This window comes from Triturus cristatus, chromosome 3_1 (assembly GCF_964204655.1).
Source record: "Triturus cristatus chromosome 3_1, aTriCri1.1, whole genome shotgun sequence".
In the NCBI taxonomy this organism is placed as follows: Eukaryota; Metazoa; Chordata; class Amphibia; order Caudata; family Salamandridae; genus Triturus; species Triturus cristatus.
Window position 1 is genome coordinate 222,001,708 of NC_140583.1, and position 26,221 is coordinate 222,027,928.

Here is a 26,221-nt window from a genome sequence, read left to right on the forward strand (position 1 = left end):
ATCCCAGTTGAGGTATTTATTAAAGAGCAAAAATGCAGAATTTAGCCAGGCATTGACCGGTATCAGGAATTCATACTTATGCATGCATGGGTGGGCGGCGCTCACGTAGTGGTACTCTGCGGAATTTCATGGAGTTACTGGAAAACTCAGCGAAATCTCACGGAGTTCCGTGGCCTGGCGGAGTGCCCCTCCCGATACAGCCCCGGCCCTCCTGACCCCTCCCGCTAAAGCCCCGGCCCCTGCCTGTGTAGTAGTAAGAGACTTACCTTCCTCCATCAGTGTCCTACTCCTGGGCCTGGCTCCACTAGGCTTCCACTGCTCCTGTTGAATTACAGGAAGAACTGCAGTGCGCATGGCTTACTGCATGAAGGCATGCCTGACCCTATCATGGGATTTGATAGGATCAGGCATGCCTTCACGCAGTACGCAATGCGCACTGCAGTTCTTCCTGTAATTCAACTGGAGCAGCGGAAGTGGAGCCAGGCTCAGCAACAGGACACTGATTTGGGTGGCAGGCAAGTCTCCCTGCACCGGTAAACTCAGCTCCGCTGAGTAGGCAGAGTTTTATGCTGAACTTTCCCCTCCAAGAGGAGTGCGGAGTAGCACAAACTCCATAAAGTCCATCCACGGAGCGGAGTTTACCGCCCAGAGTTACCGTTCCTTCTGCAAGAAACAGTTGGGAGAATTGGTAGATGTTCTCTTGATATTCTATTATTAGCTTGATAGCTTAGCAAACCTAGGCTTCCATCCTGAGTCCTGAAAGTGTTTTTTGGAAGTCCTTGGATATTTCTTTGTTGCAACTTCAACTTTGGGTAGGGATGCAGGGGGGGGGGGGGGGGTGATAATGAGAAAATAGAACTATGGTGGTCAGGCAGTGGCAGTTTACATCATGTTGCTGGTCAGAGACAGTAGTGTGGTGGCTAGAGCTTTCCTTCTTCACTGAGTTTGTGTGAATTTCAACACTAGGTTCTACTGTCCCAGTTTCTGGAATGAAGTACAGGCAAAGCAGAATTCTGCAGTACATGTACCAAATCTCCTATCAGGACATAGTAGTCTACAGGGTTCCTTCCCACAAGCTACCATACAAATTGACCAATGCCGTTCATAAGGACACCAGTTTGAAGTCCTTAAAAAGCTAGAAGAGTAACAAATGGTACACGAACAACCGATGTCAACTGAAACATCAAGCTAGCAGAGCGCCCATGCCCATATATCAGATTGCGCCAGGGCAGACAAATAACAAAGGCCAGCATTGCGCAGTCTTCAATTCTACCAAAGAACTGTTCTGCCTCTTTAAGAAGATGGTGTCTTGCACCTTCTATCTGAAGCATGACAGTTCTTTAATCATGGATCTGTCATTCTTTACCAATATATTTGACAATTTAGGAGCATACATTGCCACGGTCACCCTGTGGGCCATTGTGCCTTGACGTCTTTCTGCTATTCCTTCCTGTGTTTGCCCTCTCTGTGAGTCAGTGCCAATCGCCGAATCTGACATAAGCAATATCGAGGCCTCCGTCAACAATCCTCGCCTCCTTTGCACATTAATAACACCGAAGTCTTCAACCTGTACATCCTAATGCTTACAGCAAACACCACCCGCCTAATAGTAAGGAAATGGCTCTTTTTGCATGTTCATCCCCCTCCCCACATTTTTGGATTGATGCTGCTAGTTTTTCGAAACAGTGTGCAATGAGGTATTCTTACCAGACCTCAGCACCAGTATTCTAACCCCTTACAAAGTGTATGTCGAATTGGTTATCCCCAATTGGCAAGTACTGACTTACTTATAAGTCCCTAGTATATGGTACCCAGATACCAGGGGCTTGTGAGGCAGAGTGTCCACCCAGGGTTGCAGCACTGATTGTGCCACTCTGTGCGTTACAATGTGCAAAATGGCTCCCAGCCTGCCACTACAGACTGAAAGAATAGTGTTTACGCTACTAGCTCGACTTTGCCATTCACACCCATGGAAAAGCCACCACTTGCCGTAACAATATATTTAAGTCTCCCCTAACGAAGGCCTAAATATTATATTAAGTGAGACTGGCTAACACAGGGTTACCGGCTGGCACTACAGCCTGGTTAACTTCTGTATGGAACTACATAACAGGGTCAGGCCTCGAAAAATCATAAAAAAATAAAACTAGACCTAGGTCTAGGGACTTGAATAATCCACTTGACCTAACTTTAATGTACTTGACTGGTCTCAAATTATGTGATCCTAGGCAAAATATTTTATTTTATGGAGCAATCACATATAGGAACACCTTCAAATACGTGTGTTCAGCATTTCTGCTGTACAAAATAACCTCTTTTTTAAATTTAATAGACTTACATTTTGCTCCATGCAGAATAAGATTTGAGCCCAGCTATAGGGTACATATGACCCATGACTCGCCTCTTAGTTCTCTAATAGCATTGTCATTAGGGCAGGAATATTTCTCAGTTTATGTTTAAAATCTCACTTTTAATAAATATATTACCAAAGCATGACGTGGTAGTACATTGTCTTTCACAAACAGCACATTTTCCATTAAAACGGCCATAAACCTTCCCACTAACATGCTGTTTTGCTGGTAAAATTATACAGCATACAAACAATGCTTGGTAATTGGGTTTCAGCAAAAATATTTATCATTTGCACATCACCAAGTAAAGTTTTCTTATTTGTTTTCATTCTACACAAATCTTTTTTTTCCACACATTACACTGGGAGAGGTGTGGTGCAGCGGCCAGAGTGGCTGACTCCGGAGCAGGGGCTCACGATTTGAACCCCATCGCCGGCGGCAGCCCAGCTCAGCATCAAGTGACTCCAAGTGACTCTGGGCAATAGCTTACGTAATCTCCCCGACTGCCCCTAGCATCTTGAAAATTTAAGGGGTGATTGTAAGAAACTGGCTCTATATATACTACACCAAAATGAGGTATAGTGTGTATAGAGTCCAAGTGTCTCCAGAGGTAGTGAGAGGTTAAAGTTAGATAGAACCTTACTCTCGAATAGTGATAGCTCGGTCGAGCAGTAAGACAGTATCAGAGGACAGTGTTAAGCATTTGATGTACCCACTCAATCAGCAAATGAATTCAAACACTCAAGAACTGAACTCTATGGGCGTGGCCAAGCAGCGAAGCGCGATGGCCGCTTGATCCATCGGCTCCGCCGACTCTCTCCCCCAACCGGCTATCCGAAACACTGATCCGGCTCCCAGAAGGGGTGCCACGCTCCAGAACACAAGCGGTGCCGACCCCAGAAACTCCCAAGGCTGCGGACCGCATACGACGGAAGTTACGGGTCCCGTTCTCCTGCGGCCTGTGCAAGCGTTGAAGCCGGGGACTAAAGTGCGGGCCTAACCCACGGAGGCGACCGGGAGGTGCGGCTTCGCCCGGCGGAGATCCCGGGTCCCGTCAAAAAAGTGAACCGCCAACATCGCTTAGCCTCATAGTACCTGTTGGACACTCAACAAGTGGTGGCGATCAGCAGCCAACGGCGCCGTGAACGGCAGCCAGATCAGCGGCGAGGCACAAAGATCCTGGCCTTCCAGTGGAGGTGACCCTTGAGGAGCGGTGGCGGGGGCAGCAGGAAACATCAAAAATCAGACTTGAAGCAGGGAACTGCGGTGCTTCCCGTGACCTCGCAAACCTCTCAGTGAACAACAAACTGGTGGCGGCGAGTGGGTGGTGAGTGCCCCACTCCTATGAAGGCGGGGCCCCAGGGTACATACCAAGGCCCCTGGCAGATTTGATGGTGGAAACAGAGGCATCTGGCAGATCTCATGGTGAGCATTGGAGAGTGCACACGAGTTAAAGCTAACTGCGTCACAGGGCCTTCACATCGCAGAGGGTTGTGGAGCACCGTGACTATTGTCCCAAACTGCCCACCGAACAAGGAGATACGTACTTGAGGTTGCGGTGGCGATACCCTCCTCCCATGCCACGCCTACCTCCTACGGTTCCGCCAGGCCTGGGCCTTAATTTAATGCAACACTGAGCAGCGCTCCACTGGACATTGCGGAAGGTAGCAACTGGACCGCAGTGACTTGGGCCCCCACAGGAATATAATGGACAAGCCCAAAACTGCCGGAGCGAAAGGGCCCAAAACAATCCAAACTAATAAATTGGATCGCTATACCCTCTCCAAGGACGTTCTACAGGAACTCCATACTAAAAGCAGATCTGCAGCTGACCCCAGTGGGGAGAGCAAGGAACTGACTAAAAGATGTCATGGACGCTATATCTGGTATTAAGACCACTCTGGAACAGAAAATGGATTCCCTCTCGATCGAAATAAATCTTATTAGAGCAGACCTTTCCAAAATCAACGAGAAAGTCAAGAAAGTTGAAATCACAACGACTAGCTTGATCGGAGATGTCACTCAACTGCAAGGTGATGTGCATGACTTACACTCCTCCCGCAAATTAACGGAACAAAAGCTAGATGATTATGAAGGGCGTCTTCGGCAGAACAACGTCCGAATACTGGGGGTACCGGAGAAAGCTGAAGGACAGGCCCCGGATCTCTTTGTGGAAGACCTTATCCTGGATAATCTGCAACCCAAAGGCCTCAGCAAATTCTTCGTCATAGAGCGGGCTCACCGAGTCCCAGGTGGACGCCTGAAGCCAGGGGCCCCCCCACGCCCGATGTTAGCGAGAGTCCTAAATTTCCGAGACCGGGACGTGATCCTGCAAAACGCACGGAAAGGACCCCCGCTTCGCTAAATCACCTTTTCACCAGATTTTACAGAAATGGTGCGGAGACGGATATTCCTAGAGGTCAAGCAAAAACTCTGGGAGGGTGGATTTAAATATACAATGGTGTTCCTGGCGAAACTTCGTGTGGAGGCTGATGGCAGGGCCTGGTTCTGCGAGCAACCGGAGTTGGCCTCAGACTGGCTGGAGAGCTGGTTAGGTCAACATCTCAACGACCGGGACAGTGGTGAGGACCAATCCCCCCGAAACAGGAGGTGAACAGCCCTAACAGTACGAAGGACTCCACTGGATTTGAGCGGATCTACATCCACATTGGGACAGGTACCCAGGGCCCCCCTGGAGATACCGCCGGGTGGGGGTCCTCATTCAGTTGCGTTGAATTGACCATGGAGCGTGTCTCTACTTGGGGGATCACACTGCTGCTATCGAGGGAGACTGGACGGCGGAGTACAGCACCCCCCAAAGTTCTTCTTTATTGACATTTAGGGCGACAGGCACTCTGCTAGTTATTAATAGTCGGTTCGAAGCCCAGAGGGCAGGGAAGCAGGGAGGGGGTTGTTGGGTTTGGGGTTTGAATTTGTTGACGTTTCTTTTCATCGACCAGCTATGTTGACGGCGTGATTGAGGCCATGAAGATTTTTATTAGTTCTAATGAATACACAGTGCGACAAGAGTGCTAGAATATGGAGTTGGATTATTAACGGGTTTGGGGATAAAGTTAAACATAGTATAGTCCTTCAATATATTAACAGGCCACTGATATTGTCCTTCTCCAGGAGACGCACTTGGTAGGAAACTCATGCAAAGAGATGTGCAGATGGGGATACAAACTGGTGGCACATGCGGGGTTCACTACTAGCTCACAGGGGGTGGGTATTATGCTGAAAAACACATTCCCCCTTAGTGTGAGTTCCACATGGGCAGTCAGGGGCCGATACATAGGGATCACGGGTTCCTGGGAGGGGCGTACAATAACACTTCTGCCTATTTATGTGCCACCTGGCCTCCAAGCTACTACATTAAAGGACTTGAGCACCATTCTCCTCTCATTGCCGGATGGTCTCTTACTACTGGGGGACGACTTCAATTCAGTGGTCTCGGGTAAGCTGGACCGCCATCCTCCACATGAAATGGGGCTCTCTTCTCGATGGCTGCCAGACTTCCTTGAAGCCCTGGGGCTGGCGGATGGCTGGCGGACGTACAACCCTGACAAGGTACAACATACTTTTCACTCCGGGGCCCAACACAGCCTTTCCCGACTGGACTATATTTTGGTCCCCACCCCGCAAATACCACATATTCATGAAATTAGACACCTAGCCAGGGGCATTTCTGATCACTCGCCGGTATGGGTATATATACTCCTTGATCAGGTAAAGGTGGGGAGAATAGTCCCAATCAATCCCTGGCACCTCCGGGACCCCAAAATCTATAGGGATCTCATCAAAACTATGGATAACTATTTTTGTGAAAACGAGGGCAGAGTGGAATCATCCCAGACACTATGGGAAGCCTTTAAGTCAGTAATCAGGAGTCAGGCTCTATCCCTCATATCTGGACAGAAGAAAGAACAGCAAAAGGAGATATCAGACGGAGAGGACGAGATCTATCGCCTAGAAAGGGAAATGGAAACAGAGACCACACCGGAGTCTCTCCATTTTCTGTGTCTTAAACAGGATGAATATAGGGCACTAGTGACAGAAAAAGCTAAAACCCTGGGGAGGGAGAAACTTGGTAAATTATACGACCTGGGAGATGATGCGGGGAAACTAATAGCCTGGCTCGATAAAAAAAGGGAGTGGGCGAGCAGGATAGACCCGGTTCTCCGAGATGCAGATAACAGTTACATAACTGAACCGCAGGAAATTACGAATCGTTTTCTCAGATAGTTCACTGAGGTATACACCGCTGTGGCACCTTATAGGGAAGAAAACTCCTCCGAACTTTTACGAGACATTGCGCTTCCCACCCTCTCCTTGGCAGAGCAACAGCTATTCGACAGCACCTTAATGACAGACGAAATAGCACAGGCGATCAGGTCATTGAACTCAGGAAAGGCCCTCGGTCCCAACGCCATTCCTATTGAATTATATAAACTCTGGCCTGACAAACTAGCCACCTACCTAAAAGCCATGTTCGATAAAAGCAAGGAGAGGGGGGAGTTACCAATGGACCAAAGAGTAGCCACTATCGTCACTATTCACAAGGAGGGCAAACCCAAAACAGACTGTGCCTCATATCGACCGATCTCACTCCTGAACGCTGAGTCCAAGATTCTTGATAAGGTTCTGGCTAACCGCTTAGTTAAAATCATATCAAGCCTTGTGCACCAGGACAAATCCGGCTTTATACCACACAGGAACACAGCGTTAAACCTGCGCAGAGTTCACAGTGTCTTGGGTAGAGCAGCCACGATACTGGAACCAGCCATACTTGTGTACCTGGACGCAAACATGGTGTTTAATACTATCGAATGGCCTTATCTCCTGTCTATGCTCCGAAAAATGGGGTTTGTTCCGGGATTTATTCAATGTGTACGCCTCTTGTATACGATGCCCTTTGCACAAGTTGTGGTTAATAACAAAAAGTCAGACACATTTTCCCTGAGTCAGGGAACCCGTCAGGGGTGATCGCTTTCCCCCCTCCTGTTTGCCCTGGCTTTGGAACCCTTGGCGGCATGGATCCGGAGGGATCCGGTTATACGAGGGCTGTTTTGGTCTCCCGAACTGCATTTCGCTTTATGCGGATGATATACTGCTCTATCTGGCCTCCCCTAGGAAATCTCTGGTTGCAGTTCTAGACATATTGGCAATGTTCGGCAGATATTCTGGGTTCACTGTCAACTGGACCAAGTCCCACTTGTACGTCCTCCAGGAAGACCCACCTACCCCACCACGAGGTTGCCAAATACGATAGGTGCTATGGGATTCAAGTACTTCAGAACTTTTCTCTCCTTAGATCAGTCGCTCCACTATGATGTTTCCCCCGCTATTGAGGTTAAAACGAGACATATCTAGTTGGCAATTGCTTCCTTTGTCCCTCCTGGGCAAGGCTGCTCTTTTTAAAATGATGTCTCTACCCTGTTTTTTATATGTCCAACAAAACTCACTCGTTCCTGTCCCTATGACACATTTTAAGGAAATTGAAAGCCTCCAGAGGGATGGAAAGCCTCGTATTGCCCTTGGTAAACTCACGTTAAATTGATACGATGGTGGCATTAGCCTCCCAGACATAAAGAAATACTACTGGGCTGCACACCTGGCGGCCATCAACCATGGTACCTATGGTAACCCCGACGACCCTGGCTATCGTATGGATAGGTGGCGCCTTCCAGGAGGAAATTAAAATAGATGGCCGGTTTGACTTGACGGGCCCAACCGGTCATTCAGTAAGCGTATGGCATGCGGCAAACAGATCCCTCGGATGGGGGAATAGATTGACTCTAGCTACCCCCCTGTGGGACTCTGAACGACTGGGTAACCTGTGAAAATCGAAGGAAATAGATAAATGGGGCCTGATTGGTGTCTCACAGATTAAAGACATATGGGAGACGGGAGCAGTGAAAATATTTACTGCCCTCCAATACCAACGCGAGTTAGTGGACACTGAACACTTTCACTATACACAAGTTCGCCATGCACTACACTCACTCCTCCTGAAGGGTTCCTCCCCTCCGGAGTCCTCACCGCTGGAGGATAGGGTAATGGATGACCACCTCCCTGAGAAAGCCATATCACTAATATATAAAAAAACGAATCCATAATATGGGTGACCCTCTACAAGTCTTAAGGAATAAATGGGTGACAGATGGTATAGAAATGGACGATGAGGAATGGCAGGAGGCGGTATCCTCCCCCAGAGTGGTAGCAATCCCGGCACGACTTAGGCTGGTACCGCTCAAAATCCTACATCGAGTATGTCACGGGACCCCGATTGGTACAGATGGGAAGGGCAAACGAAGGTGAATGTTGGAGAAGATGCGGCCAACTAGGCACCTTTATGCACATCATATGGGAATGCAAACATATCCAATCATACTGGAGGGAAATACATGAGGTAATAGGTACTGTGCTCGCAGTAGTTATCCGCCCAGAAGCACGTCGATGTCTTCAGAACATATGGGAACCTACTGATTTGAATGCAAACCAAACACAATGGGCCACTCTGGGGTTCACGTTAGCAAAAAAGAAACATTGCACAGGCCTGGGGGGTGGCGCTACCAACTACAGTAGAGGCATGGGAGAAAAAGCTTGATTAGTGCATGTACAGGGAAAAGACGGTGTATGTGACCCGAGGATGTCCTAAAAAGTGGTCCCGAATATGGAGCCCATGGAACTCGTATCGAGGAGACCTATGCCTTCCCTCGCGCAGTATTGCCCAAAATGACCTGCTCACCCCATGATTTGTCCTTACTGAGTACAACTGTGAATAATGATTGTTTAATCTCGTCATGCCTATAATGATACTGATTCCTTTGAATGACTTGCTATATGTCGATGACTTAATAAAAAGATTTATTTTAAAAAAAGAACTGAACTCTAGGCCAAGTGTTGTTCTATAAAAATATACCGTTGTTTATTTTTTTTAACCAAGCAGGCCTGGTACAGGTAAGCTTTAAATACGTTTCAGTAATAAGTTAATGTATATAGGACAGTTTGAAAATGCAATAGAAATTGTACTTTGTTTGATTTACAGGGGAGCAGTAGTATGCAACACTTAGCAAATACAGTACAATGGAATGAATAGGCTTTTTCAGTAAATTGCAGGTAAGTTACTTGTTATGTTACTTTCCTAATTCAGTGCTGGATACCTAGATTCAACACTGGGGCATTTCCTAGAAACAGGTAAGTAATTAAATTTTGGTTATTCGCATGATTTTTAAAGAATATTTTCAGTTTTCAAAACTCCAAACTTGGAAACTTTTTGGAGCAGTACATTGAAATGAATGGGCTTCGACAATAAATTGCAGGTAAGTTACTTTTCTAACTCAGTGCTGGATACCTAGATTCAGCACTGGGACATTTCCTGTAAACAGGTGAGTAAACACGTTTTGGTTATTTGTGCGATTTTTAAAGAATATTTTTAGGTTTCAAAACTCCACACTTCGAAACTTTTTGGAGAAAAAGTGTCAATGTTATCCTATGGAAGGAAAACAGGTTAACGGTTCACAGGTAAGTAATCGACTGTGGGAGTTAAGGTTCTGGATTTAAGACTCAGGGGTCTCCCAGGGTTAGTGATGCACTGTTGTTGCACCCTCCGCGACACTAGGGCGGCCGGGTGCAGAGAGTTGAGGCCCAATGTTATCCAATGGGGGATAGGGGGCCTCCGGTTGGTGGCTGCTGGCAAGCAGGCCACTGGGTTGTGGGAGCAAAGCTCCTAGGGTTAAGCTCAGGGCAGGTTGGGGACCAAAGTAGCACCAAAGGTGCACCCTCAGCAGGGTGCTGTTTTGAAGTCGGGCGCCCTGTTGTTTTCAATGGAGAACCTCCAGGACAAAGAAACACTGCAGGCTCGGGGACGAGGATCTTCTGGGTGCGACCACCACTTCAAGGGGTAAGTTGGGATGTCGTGGGTTGTTTAGGCACCGTTGGTTTGGGCACACAAGGCCGTGGGGCGTCGGGTGCAGGGGTGCCTTGTGACGTCGGATTTTCTTTTCGCGGTAGGGGGGTCCTCTGGATTGAGGCCGCAGGCGTCATCTGGAGGCTTGTGCAGGTCAGGGGCTGCCTGATCTCTGGTCAGGATCGCCAGGGGACCTCCTTGTGGCGTTTTTCCACTCGAGCCGGGTTCGGCGGGTGCAGAGTGGGCTGGCTTTGCGGTATTTGGCTGGCACCAGAACGAAAAGTTTCTTACCTGTCGGTGTAGTTTTGCAGCTTGAAGATCTTTCTGGATTCACTATGCTGTGCATTATTCCGCGATCTTGTGGTTGGGTCCGGATTCGTAGTCTTTTCTTTGTTTTTTTTTTTTTTTTTTGTAGCCCGGGTGGGCGTCGACGTCCACCATTTGGTGCACCTCCCGTGACGTCGTCGTGCTTCCGGCAGGAAGTCCCACCTTTGGGGCGCCATCTTCGGGTTCTTTTTTCCCTGTTTTTTTTTTTTTTTTTTTAACCCTAGGCGATTGATTAATCCTTTTGTCCATATTTCTGTACGTATCCACCTATTTGATCCTATCCATTTCACCCCCTCTTCCTCCAGCCTCATCTTCCTGGCGGAGGTGGGTGGGTTCGCTAGTGAATCCAGAAAGATCTTCAAGCTGCAAAACTACACCGACAGGTAAGAAACTTTTCGTTTTGCAGCGTGAATCTTTCTGGATTCACTATGCTGTGCATAGACTTTGTAGCGGTTTTCCTATTTTTGTGGTGGCTGGGTGGAAGATGATCGCTGGTCGTTGAAAATGTGTTGTAGCACCTTCTGTCCGACCTGTGCTTCCTTATTCATTTGAATGTCCACGCAGTAGTGCTTTGTGAACGTGTGCACAGATGCCCAAGTTGCTGCGAGACAAATGTCTTGGATGGGCGTGTTTGCCAGGAAGGCAACTGTGGCCCCCTTCTTCCTTGTGGAGTGAGCTTGTGGCCCCTCCGTTAGCTCCTGTCCAGCCTGTTTGTGACAGAATTGAATAGTGAGGGCAATCCACCTAGCGATGGTGCCCTTGGTCACTGGTCTACCCATGAAGCTAGTAGCAAAGGACACAAACAGCTGCTTCGACTTCCTGAGTTCCTTGGTTCTTTCAATGTAGTGCATCACCGCTCTTCTGGCATCGAGGGTGTGCAGGGCCTTTTCTGCGTTTGTAGTCGGGTTTTGGAAGAAACTCGGTATCTGGATACTCTGATTCATGTGGAACGCCGACACTACCTTGGGCATGAAGTGTGGGTCCGTCCTCAGGACTACCCTGTCCTTGTGAATTTGAATGTAGGGCTCCTGTAGCGTTAGTGCTTGAAGCTCGCTTACTCTGCGTAGTGAGGTTATGGCCACTAGAAAGGCAGTCTTCATCGTCAACATTTGTAGATTGGCTTTGTGAATGGGTTCAAACGGCGCCTTCATGAGCTCCGTCAGAACCACGTTTAAATTCCATGCCGGCGGCGGCAACCTTTTCGGGGGTGCCATTCTTTTGGCTCCCTCCATGAATCTCTTCACCACCTGCGAGCTGAAGAAACTTCCACCCTTCTCACCTCTGGTGTAGGCAACGATCGCTGCTAGGTGCACCCTTAGGGAGCTCGAGCAGAGGTTACTCTTTAGAAGGTGTGTGAGGTACCTCAGCACAGTTGAGTCTCTTGTCATTCTGTTGTGCAGGCCCTTCTTCCTGCACCACACCGTGAATCTCTTCCACTTTGCGCTGTAGCACTTTCTTGTAGTAGGTTTCCTTGCCTCCCGTAGCACTCGCATAGTGCTCTGAGGTAACCTTAGGTGTGCGAACTCTAGGTCTTCAGGAGCCATGCTGCTAGGTTGAGGGTCTCTGGCTCTGGGTGCAGGACCTCCCCGTTTTGCATTGAGAGCAGGTCTTTTCTTCTCGCGAACTTGTACGGATTGCCTTGCGCCATTTCTTGAATCTGTGAGAACCATGTCTGCCTCGCCCACTGTGGGGCCACCAGGATCAGAGTCATGTTGCTGGTTCTGCACTTGTCGAGCACTCTGTGCAACAGGGGTATCGGTGGAAAGGCGTAGGCAAATGTCCTCGACCAGCTTATCCATAGGGCATTTCCCTTGGATTGCTGATCTGGTTGCCTGGACGCGAAGCTTTGGCATTTTGCATTGTGGCGTGTTGCAAAAAGGTCTATTGTGGGAGTCCCCCATCTCCGGAAGAGTTTCTCCGTTTCCTGGCCATTGAGCTCCCACTCGTGTGATGCTGAGGTCTGCCTGCTTAGCCAGTCTGCCTCCACATTGTCCTTCCCCGGTAGGTGAATTGCCAGTAGATCTATCCTGAGAGGTATGGCCCATCTCCAAATCTCCTGAGCTAGGGATGAGAGGGGAAACGACTGTGTCCCCCCTTGTTTGTTGATGTAGAACATCGCCGTGGTGTTGTCTGTCTGTACCAACACCCTCTGCCCGCACAGGTGTCTCTGGAATGCCTTCAGGGCTAGCAGTATCGTTTTCAACTCGAGGTAGTTGATGTGGCGGACCGCGTCTGCCGGAGCCCATAGACCCCTCACTCTGAGGTTGTCCATGTGCGCTCCCCATCCCATCTGCGATGCGTCCGTGGTAATGGTCACTGTTGGGCTTGGTGGTGTCAGGCTTCTCCCTGTTGTTATGTTGTCTCTGTTCCACCAAGTTATCTCCTCCTGCACTGCGTGCGTAACAACCACTAGATCCTCCCAACTTCCGTTTGCTTGTGACCATTGCTGTTGCAGCCATTCCTGGAATGGTCTCATGTGCAGGCGTACATTCGGCACCAGCTGGATACAGGACGCCATCATCCCCATCATCTTGCTCACCGCCCTCACTGTCAGAGCTCGCCCCTTCTGGTAGAGCTGCGTCTCCTTCAGTAGGGCATCTGTCCTCCTGTCGCTGGGCACTACTGTACTGTTGAGGGAGTTGATCTGTGCCCCCAGGAAAATCTTTACCTGTTCCGGTTCCAGCGATGATTTTCTCCAGTGGATGGAAAATCCCAGATTTGTGAGGGTGTCCGTTACGCGTTTTGCGTGCCTCTCGCACTTCTCGCGTGAGTTTGCCTTGACCAGCCAGTCGTCCAAGTATGGGTATACGTGTATGCCCTGCTTTCGTAGGTGTGCCGCTACCGCCGACAGGCATTTTGTAAAGACCCTTGGCGCTGATTTTAATCCGAAGGCCAGGGTTGTGAACTGGTAGTGTTCCTGTTCGATGTTGAATCTTAGAAGGCCCTTGTGCCTTCTGTTTATTGGGATGTGAAGGTAGGCATCCTTGAGGTCCACGGTGACCATGAAGTCCCCTTCTCTTATCTGTGGCAGTACCTCCTGCAGTGAAGTCATTTTGAACCTTTGCGTTCTTATGAACTTGTTTAGGTAACGGAGGTCCAGTATGGGCCTGAGGTCTCCGTCTACCTTCGGAACCACGAAGTAGTTTGAGTAGACCCCTTTGTTGCGTTCCCCGAACGGCACAGCCTCTATGGCTCCCTTTTGTAGGAGTTTCCGCGTTTCCTCTCTGAGTATTGCCAGTTCTTGGGCAGATCTCTGTCTTCCTTTCGGTTTCCTGTTTGGAGGTCTTTTCTCCAAGTCTACGCAGTATCCGTACTGCACGATGTTCCGTATCCACTTGTCTGTGGTTATGCGCCGCCACTCCTGAAGGTAGAACCTCAGCCTTCCGCCTACTGGTGACGTATGCTCGTAGGCTCTTGAATCTTCTCTTCCCCCTGATGACACTTTTCTGCGCCTCACCCTTGGGGACTTGACGAGGGTAGGCGTCTTCTTGCGTGCTGAGTCACTTCGAGGAGGGCTGATCGCCCCCTCTCCTCCTTTGGCCACGTCCGTTCCCTCTCCCGCGAAAGGACTGGCCCCGAGGTTGATATTGCCAGCTTTGCTTCTGCTGACCTTGACCGTGACCTTCGCCCTGCTGACCTTGTTGGAACGCCTGGTGCGATGTCCCTTGTTGGCTTGCCCCCCTACCGTAGGGTCTCCTCGAGGGATTACCTCGTCTCATTCCCCTCAGCTGTAGGGCCCCCATGGACCTCGCTGTCTCGTTTTCCTTCTTGAGCTGGGTGAGCTTTTCGTCCACCGTTGCTCCGAACAGTGTCTCTCCGTTGAAGGGGGTGCCAAGGATGTTGTTCTGCACTTCCGGTTTGAATCCCGAGATTCTTAGCCATGCATGCCTCCTCTCTGTGACCCCTATGGCCATGAGTCTTGCTGAAGTCTCTGCCCCATCCAACGCCGTCTTTATACAGGAGTTGGCGATGTTCTTTCCTTCATCCACCAGGTGAGAGGCTCTCTGGCGGTATTCTTCGGGGAGGTGCTTTACTAGCTCCCCCATCTCATCCCAGTGTTGGTATTGGTGTCTATTGAGGAGTGCATTCGAATTCGCCATGCGCCAGTGCATTGCGGCGTTCCTCTCGACCTTTCTGCCTGTGAGGTCGATCCTCCTGCTCTCTTTATCCGGAGGTGGGCCCGAAGTTGCTGGAACGTTGGCCCTTCTCCTAGCCGTGGAGGCTATGATGGAGTCTGCGGTGACGCTACCCTTGATGTAAGGTGGGTCCAGGGAGGAGTGCTTATATTTCTTCTCTGTCCTGGGTGTGATCGACCGGCAGGTGGCAGGCTCCTTGAAGGCTTCTCTCCCCTGGTTCATCACGCTTTGTAGCATGGGGAGGAACTGACTCCTAGTCTGGATGGGGAGCAGTGTTTCGACGAGAAAATCGGCTTTCGGCCTCTCCTCGTCGAGTTTGACGCCGAAGGCCAGTGCTGCGCTCTTCACCACCATATTGTATACCCCGATGTCGTCGGGTGGCGAAGGCCTCGAGGGGTACGTGTCCACGGGCTCCTCCGGGTTTTCGGTGTCGAGATCGTGCCATTCGACGTCGTTGCTGGTAGATGCCGCCGATTCGAAGAACGACTGTTGGTCTTCTTCCTCGGCTTCTTCCTCATAATAGGGCTCTTCCTCTTCTTCGAGATCCCTTGTCAGCCCTTCGGCGTCGAACTCCTCTTCGACCTCGACGACGTCCGCCGATGAAACTGTTGGAATCTTGAATTCCTTCATCCTGGCGTCGAACTCCTTCTTCCTTTGAAGGATGTTCTCCATTTCGGCCTCGAGCCGCCTCTTCTTTTTCTCCATTTCGGAGATGCTTTCGGCGTCGACCGCGGGTCTTTTCGATGAAACTTGCGTCGACGTCGAACGTTCTTTCTGCGTCGATCGGGCCGTTTCATGGGATGATTTCGACGACCCTTGCCTTTCGGCGTCTTTCTGCACCAGGGAGTCCTTTTGTAAGGATCCGCTGGGCCTTTTGTCCGAAGTTCCCCCCTTGGACGTCGAAGTTTTCGGCGCCGGGGCTCCCTTCGTGGACTTTGACTCAGTTTTTCTCGAGTCACCCTCGTGTTGTCGAGGTACTTTTTGTTTTGCGCTCGACGATTCTCTTACCTCGTCTTCTTTTTTCTTGTCGGTCTCTACGACCGTGAAGTTTTCGGCTGTCTCGGCGACGTTGTCCTCGTCGTCTGAGGAGAGGCCCAGAGCGTAGAGCGTCGGGGGCTTCCCCTTGCCGTCCATGTTGGCGTTGGCCCTTCTCTGCCGCTCTCTCACCCTGAGTGTCTTCGGCGCGAAGGCTGAGCAGGCGTTGCAGTCGATACTCTGGTGATCGACCGGTAGGCAGAGGTTGCAGACCGGATGCTGGTCTCTCTGCGCGAACTTGTGGTGGCAGTTTGGGCAGAACTTGAATGGCGTCTTGTCCATTTCGCTCAGGGTCTCTGAGCGTGCATTCTCCAGGGCTGTCGAAGAAAAAGGCTCGCTGGTCCTCTTTCTTAGCGCTCCTGATGAAATCTGTTCAATTCCTGATGTCTTCTCTTGATTCTATCGATGAAACTCGCTTTTCTTCCTTCTTCCTCCGAGTGAATTTCTGGAGCTTCCCGATGTCGATCCAGACCCAACGGCGGAAAAAAGAATCTGAAGATGGCGCCCCAAAGGTGGGACTTCCGCAGGAAGCACGACGACGTCACGGGAGGTGCACCAAATGGTGGACGTCGACGCCCACCTGGGCTACAAAAAAAAAAAAAAAAAACAAAGAAAAGACTACGAATCCGGACCCAACCACAAGATCGCGGAATAATGCACAGCATAGTGAATCCAGAAAGATTCACGCTGCAAAAGCTGCAGTTTAGACACGTCCGGAGTTCACGGGGCAAACAGTCTGGGAAGTGAAGGCAGGCAGGTCCTCCGGGGTTTGTGAGGTTGTTGGCTGCTGGATACGCCGGGATTTCGCAAGAGCAGGTTCGAGGGGAGACAGGCCTGTAGGGCTGGGGCCAAGTCAGTGGGCGTCGTCCTCTTGTTAGCTCTGCACGGCTCTTCATCCTTTTTCTTCTTTTCTTCTTGTAGGTAGGCTGGATCTGAGGAAGAAAGGTTCAGGGTGCCCCCTAAATACTAAATTTAGGGGTGTTACAGGTAGGTAAAGAACAGGGACCAATGAGGTCCCTTTCCTGGGGTGGGTACACCCCCTATTCTGCCACTCTCCAGTGGGAGGGGGGCAGGAGCCTGCGGGGACTCGAGGTTGTGCTTCACCTCGCCTCCCCCACCTGAGGGGTGGAGTTGGCAGAGGTGGGCACACCTCTTTTCCTCACTTGTTTTACCTGCCGGTTCTCCAGCCCAAAGTGGGGGTAAAACCAGTGGGGACCAGTTGCTGAAAGCAGCAAAGGGTCTGAAGAGGCTCACAAAGGCGGCATGCCTTTGAAGTTTCTCCTTCGTGAACCCTGCCCATCCTGGGGGAGGAGGCTTGGCACCACATCCCAGGATGTGCATTGTTTCAGGCCCCCGAGAGTAGCAAGCTCTCGACCCAGGGGTCCAGAAACATGTCTGGTGGTGGCAGCCTAAGCAGCCACTCAGTCAGGTCACTAGGAGTTGGTCGAGTTTCAGGGGGCATCTCTAAGATGCCCTCTGTTGTGCATTTCACATTTGAGGCCTTCTCTGGTCACAGTGCCCTGGGTAGCTGTGGTACCATTTACCAGGGGCTGACATGTGGGCAGAGATGCCAATTGGGTTTAGGCTTCAATGCAGTTTTAGGGAAGGAACATAGGCCCTGTGTACCTGATTAGCAGGAGCCCAGGGTACACAGTCAAAGAACATAAGCAATTCAGCAAAAAGTGGGGGCATACCATGCAAGAGAGAGGGCACTTTCTCACAGTGATATGTTCTGGCTTCACAAATCTGGATTATTATTTATTATTTTATCACACAGAAATACAAATGTGCCTTCATAATTACTGAACTTTATTTTGAAATGTTTGTTCAGTTCACTTATTAGCTATTTTAATGTTGTGTTTGAAAAAAAGCTGGACATCTTACAGCCTCTCATTTCTCACGCTTTGCACAGCAAGATTGTCACACAGTTCACCTTACAAAATCCTCTAACTTCACAGTCGGAGAAAGAAAATCAAATGTGAAAGACAAACTGACTTTTGACCTCTGTCTTTAAATATATAGTAAATGGGACAAGATAAAAACATTATCTAAAGGCATCTTTAGTGCACATTCACTTTGTAAGTGAACAGAACAGTTGTTATTTGTCAGCTTGACAGAATGGGCGAGTAGGTCGTAAAAATATCTTGCCCTGATAAAATCTGACTTGCTATAGCACTAAACCCAACATGATGCCTAGGTCGAGTTTAATGTCACTATTAAAGTAAGGCAACTTTTAGAAAGTTGCCCACTCTGTGTCCCAGTGGTTCAGTAGCCACATCTTTCTGCCTGCCTGGGGAGTCGTAGGAATGACTCCCAGGCTTAGAATTAATCCCAGCCTGCCGTAGGGTGGGGCGTTACCTCTCCATCGCAGAATGCCACTCAGGGAGTTAGCCAAAAAGGCGAGCTTCAAAGGGGAAGCTGCCTTTTACGGGTAAATGACGATAACACTACTGAGTAGCTGCCCATTGTTCCCATAGACTAGCTAGCGAGAGGGCCATAGAGGGAAAACCTGTCCCCACACTGGTTTTTCCATGGGCATGTAGCCCCTAGGTAGCCACACCGCCAGGGTGGGCTTCTGAGCTCCTAACATCCGAGGAAGGGTCCCGGCATCTTGAGAGTGGGCAGAATGGTGCACACTGGGATTGCCAGAAGCCACACATAGCTAGGAAGTCATCAGCAAGAGTAAGGGGACGTGGTAGCCCATTGGCTAGTAACTGTGTGGTCCCCTCAGGGATAAATAGGGCACCCCTGGCTCCCTGGACCCTTAGATCACACTGAATTTGGAAAGAGGACAGAAGGAGGACTACCTTGCTGCCCTTGGAAATGCACAAAGAGAGGTTGCACCGTCTGCTGGACTGCACCTGCTGCACTTTGGGCAAGGAAAGTTTGGATTGTGTCTGTGGCTCCTAGCTCTGGGAAACATTGATCTCCAGACCGGAGAAGTGACTAAAAGGATCAGCCTGCTGATCTCCTAGAACCAGCTCCAAAGACAGAAGCACTGAAGAAGCCCAAACTGGCAAGGTGCTAGCCACCGGAGAAGATTCGCTGCTAGCTCCAGCTGGGCACCCCAAGAGACCAATCCTTAATGGCCAAAAGTTGCATTCTGGTCAGAAGGACTAGGGAGTGCAGTCAGAGTCCAAATTCGTTGCCCAAGAGGGACACTAGCCCTCACTAAAGGACTTGTCTCCAACTGCTGTATCCGGAGATCCAAAGCCCAGCTGCTGCTGTACTTCTACCCCCGGAAAGAGGACTTAGTGGGACCCCCAACCTCTGTGGACCAAGTCATCCCACATCACCCATGGACTGAGGAACTACCACAAAGGCACCCATGACCTCACCACAACCAGAGCATCTTTGAGTATATTTTCATACAGCATCCCCAACATCAGGACCACTCTATTAAAGTTTATGGCGGTCATACTGTAAAAGCTGGAACTGGACTGGAAAACACTCTTGTGGCCAGGTAACTGTCAAAGGTATCCTTACAGGCTCCCCAGACCTTCATCCTGTCAGATTTGATCGCCCATCCAGGCCGGTGTAGCCGAACTAACTTTTGAAAAGCTTACAAACTTTTTGTTGACCAATGCTTGTTTGTAGTCAAAACTCATAGTGATAAAATCTTTGAAAAATCATAACTCCAGAACCCTCCAGTCTATTTTGCTCATTAAGGAATCTAAAAATTCATTAAAATATACTCTATTTTATAAATTGGCGTGGTGTTTCTTTCGTGTTGTGTGGCTTTCTTGTTTCCTCATTTGGTACTGTTAAATGATTTACACTAAGTTCCTTTGTTCAATCCTTGCAGCTCAAACGCCATAGCTTTCCAGGGTTGAACTTAAGGTTGGTCAAACGAGCCTGACTGGACTCAATAAAGGTTTTTGCAAGTGTATTCCACAATGAGGCTACCTAGCCATATCATATAATACTCCCAGATCCTAACACACATTCAATGGTCTCATCCGTAGGTCTACAAACATAAAATTATCACACCCATCCAACATTAACCCACTGAGAACCCAGACACTATAGCTGAACTACATACCAACTCCGATTCTTCCTTGCATCACAATTGCTGTTGAAAAGTGTTGTCATCTGCCAACTGTCCACCCACCTGAAGTTTAAGAGCCTCCTAAGTGACTAATAGTTAGGCTTCAGACCCCTTAGGGGTAGAGAGAAGACTTTATTAAATATTAGATTAAATACTTTTCCTTTCCTGGAAATAGTGGCACTGTTATGTATTAACCCTTACTGATCTTTCAAGCGCCTTTTACACTATGGACCACCAAGTGTTTTATTAAAAGGCTGTCTACTCCAGGCTGTACTAGCAGTGGTGTCTTCTTTCACTTCCTTCCTACAAAACCCAGCTCATCATGTCAAATTGGGCCCTTTTCCCTCCAGTATAGTCAACACCAAATGTGGCATAGCCCATGGCTTCACCAAACTATTGGACACTTACCTGGACCCTTAGTTTACATATAAGACGCCTAAATGATAGGACATCACATGTATGCAAACAATACACAATTCCATTTCAACCATGTGATAATCCTAGCAAGGTTCCAAATTTGTCTAAAGTTTGTCAATGGGTGAAGACTTATCGGTTGTTCCTAAACCGGTGAATAATTTGAAATCTTGTTCCTAGGTCTTGTTAATCCAGCCTTCTTCCCTCTACCCTGACAACAGGATCTGTGTAGCCTCTCAAATCCGAGTAGATAAAGCAAACAATATCGGTGTACTCCAATACACTCAAGGTACAATATCCTAAACGAGCATGCGTACCCACACATGAAAAATGCACTGGAATGAGAAACTGATAACTGTTCTGATAATGAAGACGACTCCAGAGACTAATCCAAACTTTTAATCCAAAAAGAGAGTGCAGCATACAAACCACCAACTGAACATGTATGCACCACAGCATTGATTGACAATCCTAGCTCCCCAAGAATCTAGTAGCCTATGCCATACCTAGAATTTCCAGCTACAGCAGGAGCACAGCAATACCAGGCACAGCACACATCAGAACAGAAACCCTCTGAAAGACCCACCCTTCAAATTGGCACTGATACCAACTCATTTATTCATAACAAAAAACATGCAATATCTGAAGATCATACCTTTCAGTCCCATCTTGTTTTTATCCATTGATTCTTTGGCTTCTGGTGGAATCATCCACTTGCCTCCCGGGCCCTGGATTGCCGTCACATTTTGTTCCTCCCACTCAATAGGAGCCTATATAAAAAATAAATGCTAGTTTCAGGCTAGAGACCACAAACAGCGGTTATACACAGCAATTTTAATCTGCACGTCTCTATTAAATGTAAATGTAAATGTGTTTGTACTTGTATAGCGCACTGCCACCCCCAACGGGGGCATCCTGGCGCTTTTACTCATACCGCTGAGGAACCCTTCCTGGCTTTCCATGTGAGGTGTCCACTCCTGGGCACCCCCATGGTGAGGCCAGGCATCCCAGCGCTGTTGGGGCCGTTGTGCTATATAGATAAGGCACAAGTATCATAATAATTAATAATGCCTACCGAGTGTTCTACACATTTGAAAAGTGAAGAATTATTATTGCTGATGCCACCTTTTGTTTCCAGTCAACAAAGTGTCAATCATAGGAGTATTAGTTTGTGCAAAAGTAGTGAGAGTGGGGCTTACCTTATGTTAAATTACCAAGCTATTAATGTTTTGTAAATATTTTTGTTTTCCACAAAATAAAATACAGCAATTTAACATAGGTCAATCCTCAACGTTCATAACTAATGATAATCTAAAGTATGACACACCACTTACACCACTGTGATTGCAGGTTACCCAACTAGGTGATTGGTGGGTGTATCACAATACACTCTTACTGTCTTAAGAGTTGCCATCAATTACTTGGGCTTCTCTCTAATGAAAGACGTATAGTCAGTAGGTGTGTTATTAACCTCCTTATTTCAAATAGGTGTGTCAGGATAGCACATATCCAGCAGTTCAAATTCCCTTCGATTTCATCTGCATGTTAACCTCCATTTCTATAGTGGTTTATAGTCTGCTCTGACATTTTTATTTTATCACGTCTTTATATAGTGTCTTATCTTCTGGATCGGTATTAATGAGCTTAACATGGAATAAAACATTGTTACAGAGATACATAGGCATCAACATGGAGAAGGAGTTGGTAGTAAAGGGAGCAGAAACAGAACTGCATAGTTTCTAGAGCATTGAAAGGGAGGAGGCTTATTGAGGGGGGAGTTGGAGGCCAGAGAGGCGAATGGGGGAGCTGGATCCTCGGCTACACCCCCTTCAGTCTGTCATATTCGATTACATCATTTTCATAAAGTAAATTGGCTAGCTGCCCAGTCAGTCTTGCAGCATTTGTTTTATTTCAGTATACTCAAATTAAACATGTTGTTAGTACCATGGTCAAATCAACAAATGTACATTTTTATTTATTTTCTTTGCATTCAGTCATTATACCCAAGAGGCAAGTATTTTGATTAAGCAAATTCAACTTATGGGTCAATTCCGATAGAAATGCAGTGACTAAATCGCAATAATCCCTATTGATTCAAGATACTGGAATATAATTTGGATTATGCCCCTGGGAATTCCAGGAGGCTTGTTGATTGACAAATCCCTATATGAAATTAAAGGAAGCTGGACAATGTAAATGATCAATGGTTTGTGTAAGAGCACTAGGATCCTACGTATACATATTTTCATTGACCTTAATATTATTATTATTTTTTAGTTTTATATAGCGCAAAATAGACCCGAAGACATCAGGTATCAGAGCGCTTTACATAGCACCAGTTTCGTTACATGAGGACACATTCATTTTTGTTAGGCACAGGGAGATTAAGTGATTTGCCCAGAATCACAGGATGTTGAGCGTCGTTGCCGAGACTCAAACCCGGTTCCACAGCTTCTACGTCGACCGCTCTAGCCGTAAGGCTACATCCTCTTAACCAAAAAATGGAAATACTCATCAATTATAATTCCAAACCATATTTTTAGTTGTGTAAATTGTTTTTATTAAGTAGCAAGGCGGAGATTTTCTTTACTTGGAAGAGTGGAGAGGGAGTCTGTCATAAGGTTCAAGGCCTCTTAAGGCAAGGTGTGAGGGGTATGATACATTTTTGAATGTACCAAACCCCTAATAATAGCTGAATGTCCCAAAGCTCCAATGAAAGCAGTTTTATTACGATGGACGGTGAAGGGGGGGCATAGGGTGATAGGTCATTCCGGATGACTTTTTCCTGGCTTTGTGGCCTTCCCATGAAATGGAAACAAGTGTGCATATTTTATTTTAAAAAACTGACTGCACTTCTTTTTTATTACCTTGTTAAACGTATTTGAGACCATTTCATCTTAAATTATAATCTTCTAATAGTTTTGATGCAGATGCATTGCTAGAAGCCTGAAAGAGTGACCCAGTGGAAGGCATGAAGTGGGAAATGGACCACAGTAGCCACGATTATCAGTTGCAGGAGCAGCAAGCCAATGTCTTTCATGGACTAGAAAGAATGGGTGGCTGCAAGATGCAGTTACCCTGTGACAGCAAGGGCTTTATAGAAAAGGTAAAATAAAATATAAAAAAAGAGGTCGGAGAGGTTGCCAGCTTAAATACAGACATCCATTATGACCAAATAATTTTGATTAGATGACTTTTAGGCAGAAAATGTGAACTATTTAAAAAATGAAATATGCTCTGAATATAAATGGGCAGTTGCCCAACATACAAGTGGTCTTTGATGATGCTATCTTATCTGATCGTCTAAGATAAAGTGTCTATACAGGCTCAAGAACACATGAGAAAATGTGCCCCTAAGGAGACTAGATTGTCAGCAAGATCTCAATGCATAATTATTTAAATAAGCCTTCTTGTGACAAAGTCAAGTCAGAAACCATGATGGTTTATTAAATAATTAAAGAGCATTACAGAAGGCAAAATATTATTACTCAAAATGCGTAGAAAATCATACATAGAGAATTAGTATATTAGTCAAACTTGCATCGATCGTCGGGGAGGAGAGATGGACACAGTTAGGTGCTACGGCAGAAGGCGCACCTTGATGCAAGTTTGACTAAAGGGGCCTTCCCTCCATTCCTCCTCCCATGGAGCACATAGGTTGAGGCTCTTGGGCTGATTGTGAGCCCTTGGAAGTGGAGAGTGACAAATGTCACCCCACCCAGTGGTACCTTCTTACCACGAAGTTAGAAAGAACGGAGCCCGCTTCGTACATGTCCTGATGAATGCCGCGTACCCCCTTGGGACATCGGGAAGAAACATGTTGACCCTATTCACTACGGTGAGGGGACAATAAATGTTCCCACGTCACCGTCCACTTTTTTAATACCATACATCTGCCTACCGTATTAAAAGGAATTTGGCAACTGTAATCGTTTTTAAACTTCACTCACTCCTCATGGGCCCCCACTTAGTTTAGAAGTGCATCCCTGTCTTCAGGTGTATGCCCGCTCCTCTATCAAACCGAGTTTTTAGAGGGTGAGGACTACCGATGATGAAGCATAACACCAGGTGGTGTGTGAGGCCAGTCCTTCACTTTTTGTGAGATGTCCACACTCACAATTTATTTTTGAGCACCTTTTGGTTACTTTCCTGGGAGCAGCCCCACTTGTGTGGAACATTTTGTGTTGGAGGCTTGTCTGCTCCTAGCGCCCTGTGCCTCTAGTTCCCTCCTCCGGTTAACTGCTGGGGTTAGTGTGGTTTACAAACAAAACAATAACAGACTTATGGTATGAACAGTCCTATAGTGCCACAGAAGGGAAGGACCGTCAGTTACGTTTAGAAGGAAAGCTGTCTCTGGAGTTCACCAAGAGCATTTCATTAGTACACGTTTGGCATGGATGTGAGAAGGAATAAAATAACAGTCACGTTAAAAACCAAGATAGAGTTGGACCTAGTTTGACTAACATCAGGAAACCATAGTTCAGTATATTTCTATGAAATGTGTTTTTGATGCAACACATTTATAACACCAAACAGACATTACTTGTTAATTTAAAAAACATCTCTTAAATCTTCAACGAAGAGGATGTCTTCTATAAGTCACTAGAGAATGTCTGAGGCCGCGTTGAAGTACACAAATCACAGATGCTCTAGCTGCCACATATTGTAACAGTCTCAGTTAGTCTTGCACCTACAAAAGTGGATCAGCTTGATACAACCAGCTTGTGCTGCCCAGACTGTGTCAGTGAATACACACTCCTTGAAAATACCAATAGGATGACAGATTTGTTAAAGGGACTACCTTGATGCATTTGTGGAGGGACAGTGTGAGCAATATAATGGCTTGCAGATATTTTCAAAGGGTTTGTTGGGTCACTTTTTTAAAGCACGAGTTAAGATACAATCGAGTATACAGCAAGAAAAGCGGCCTCCTATTTTAGGAAAGGTCCGAGTGGCTTCGAATAACACCATAAACCCAAAATGCAAGCATGCCTTTCAATCCAGGCATGTATCACCTCCCGACTGGTTGCCAAAGTCAGAGGAATCATGTTTTAACAACTTTAAATAGGATGCTTGGCTGTTAAATCTTGCAGCGTTAAGGACTACAGCCTTACGGGTCATATCTTCAAAGAGTTCAGAACAATGGTATCAGGCAGATCTAGGTGTTAAGTACAAAGTCGGACATGAAAATAGAAGGGTCAGAGTCCCTTCAAAGAGTTATGAATCAGATTGCAGGCTCTTTTCTGATATACTGATGAAAAGGCATTTAAAGTCAGGTGGGCACTTGAACCCTTGCTCTGAGCACGTGCCTTCGTAGTTTCAATGCAAAGCACTCACAGAGAGGAACTGTGGGAACGTTAATGTAACACAAAACAATATATTGATAGACCTACCTTAGCAGCATCAAAAATCTTCATGACGGCATCAGATATTTCTGGCCCGATGCCATCGCCGGGTATTAAAGTAACTGTTTGCACCTGTGTGTGAACAAAGAAACACAGACATCTTTCTTTGAGGCATACTGCGTTCCATGTGCTGCAAGATATTGTACTCACAGATAGTGTGTGGCACTAGAATGCCTCTAAAGTAGACGCTAAAGAGAGATGAAGGGTGCTCTATAGTAAAAGGAACGACCCTCTCATCAAGTGATAGTAATTTTACAGAGAGCGCAATGTGAAAAATAGCAAGTACACAATCAAAATGATAAACAATATTATTATTACATTTGGTGATGGTAACTTTAACGCTAATATCATGATCATTATTACATTATACATTACTATAACGATAAACTGGCAAGACACCAGCAATATAATTGTTATAAAACGAATAACATTCAATGCAACAGTTCAGCTCGTGTGAGCTACCAACTCTTGTTTAAAGCGCGCTACATCCACCACTGAAGTGGTGTTAGCTGGTCTGTAGTCAGGTTCTCGAGTTTAAAAGTAGGGTTCTGTGCGAGCAATACAACTTAGAACAGATGGCAGGTTTCTAAAAA

The 26,221-nt window shown here is 47.3% G+C and overlaps 1 protein-coding gene across 1 annotated transcript in view; it reads right to left on the minus strand.

The window, feature by feature from the left end:
- Positions 1 to 26,221, minus strand: part of IDH3A (isocitrate dehydrogenase (NAD(+)) 3 catalytic subunit alpha) — a 121,236-nt gene that overhangs the window by 62,318 nt on the left and 32,697 nt on the right. The window contains exons 3-4 of the mRNA XM_085643723.1: positions 25,617 to 25,700; positions 20,879 to 20,993 (exon numbers count right to left, since the gene is read on the minus strand). Coding sequence (XP_085499849.1) covers positions 20,879 to 20,993; positions 25,617 to 25,700 — 199 coding nt within the window. The remainder of the gene's footprint in view (positions 1 to 20,878; positions 20,994 to 25,616; positions 25,701 to 26,221) is intronic.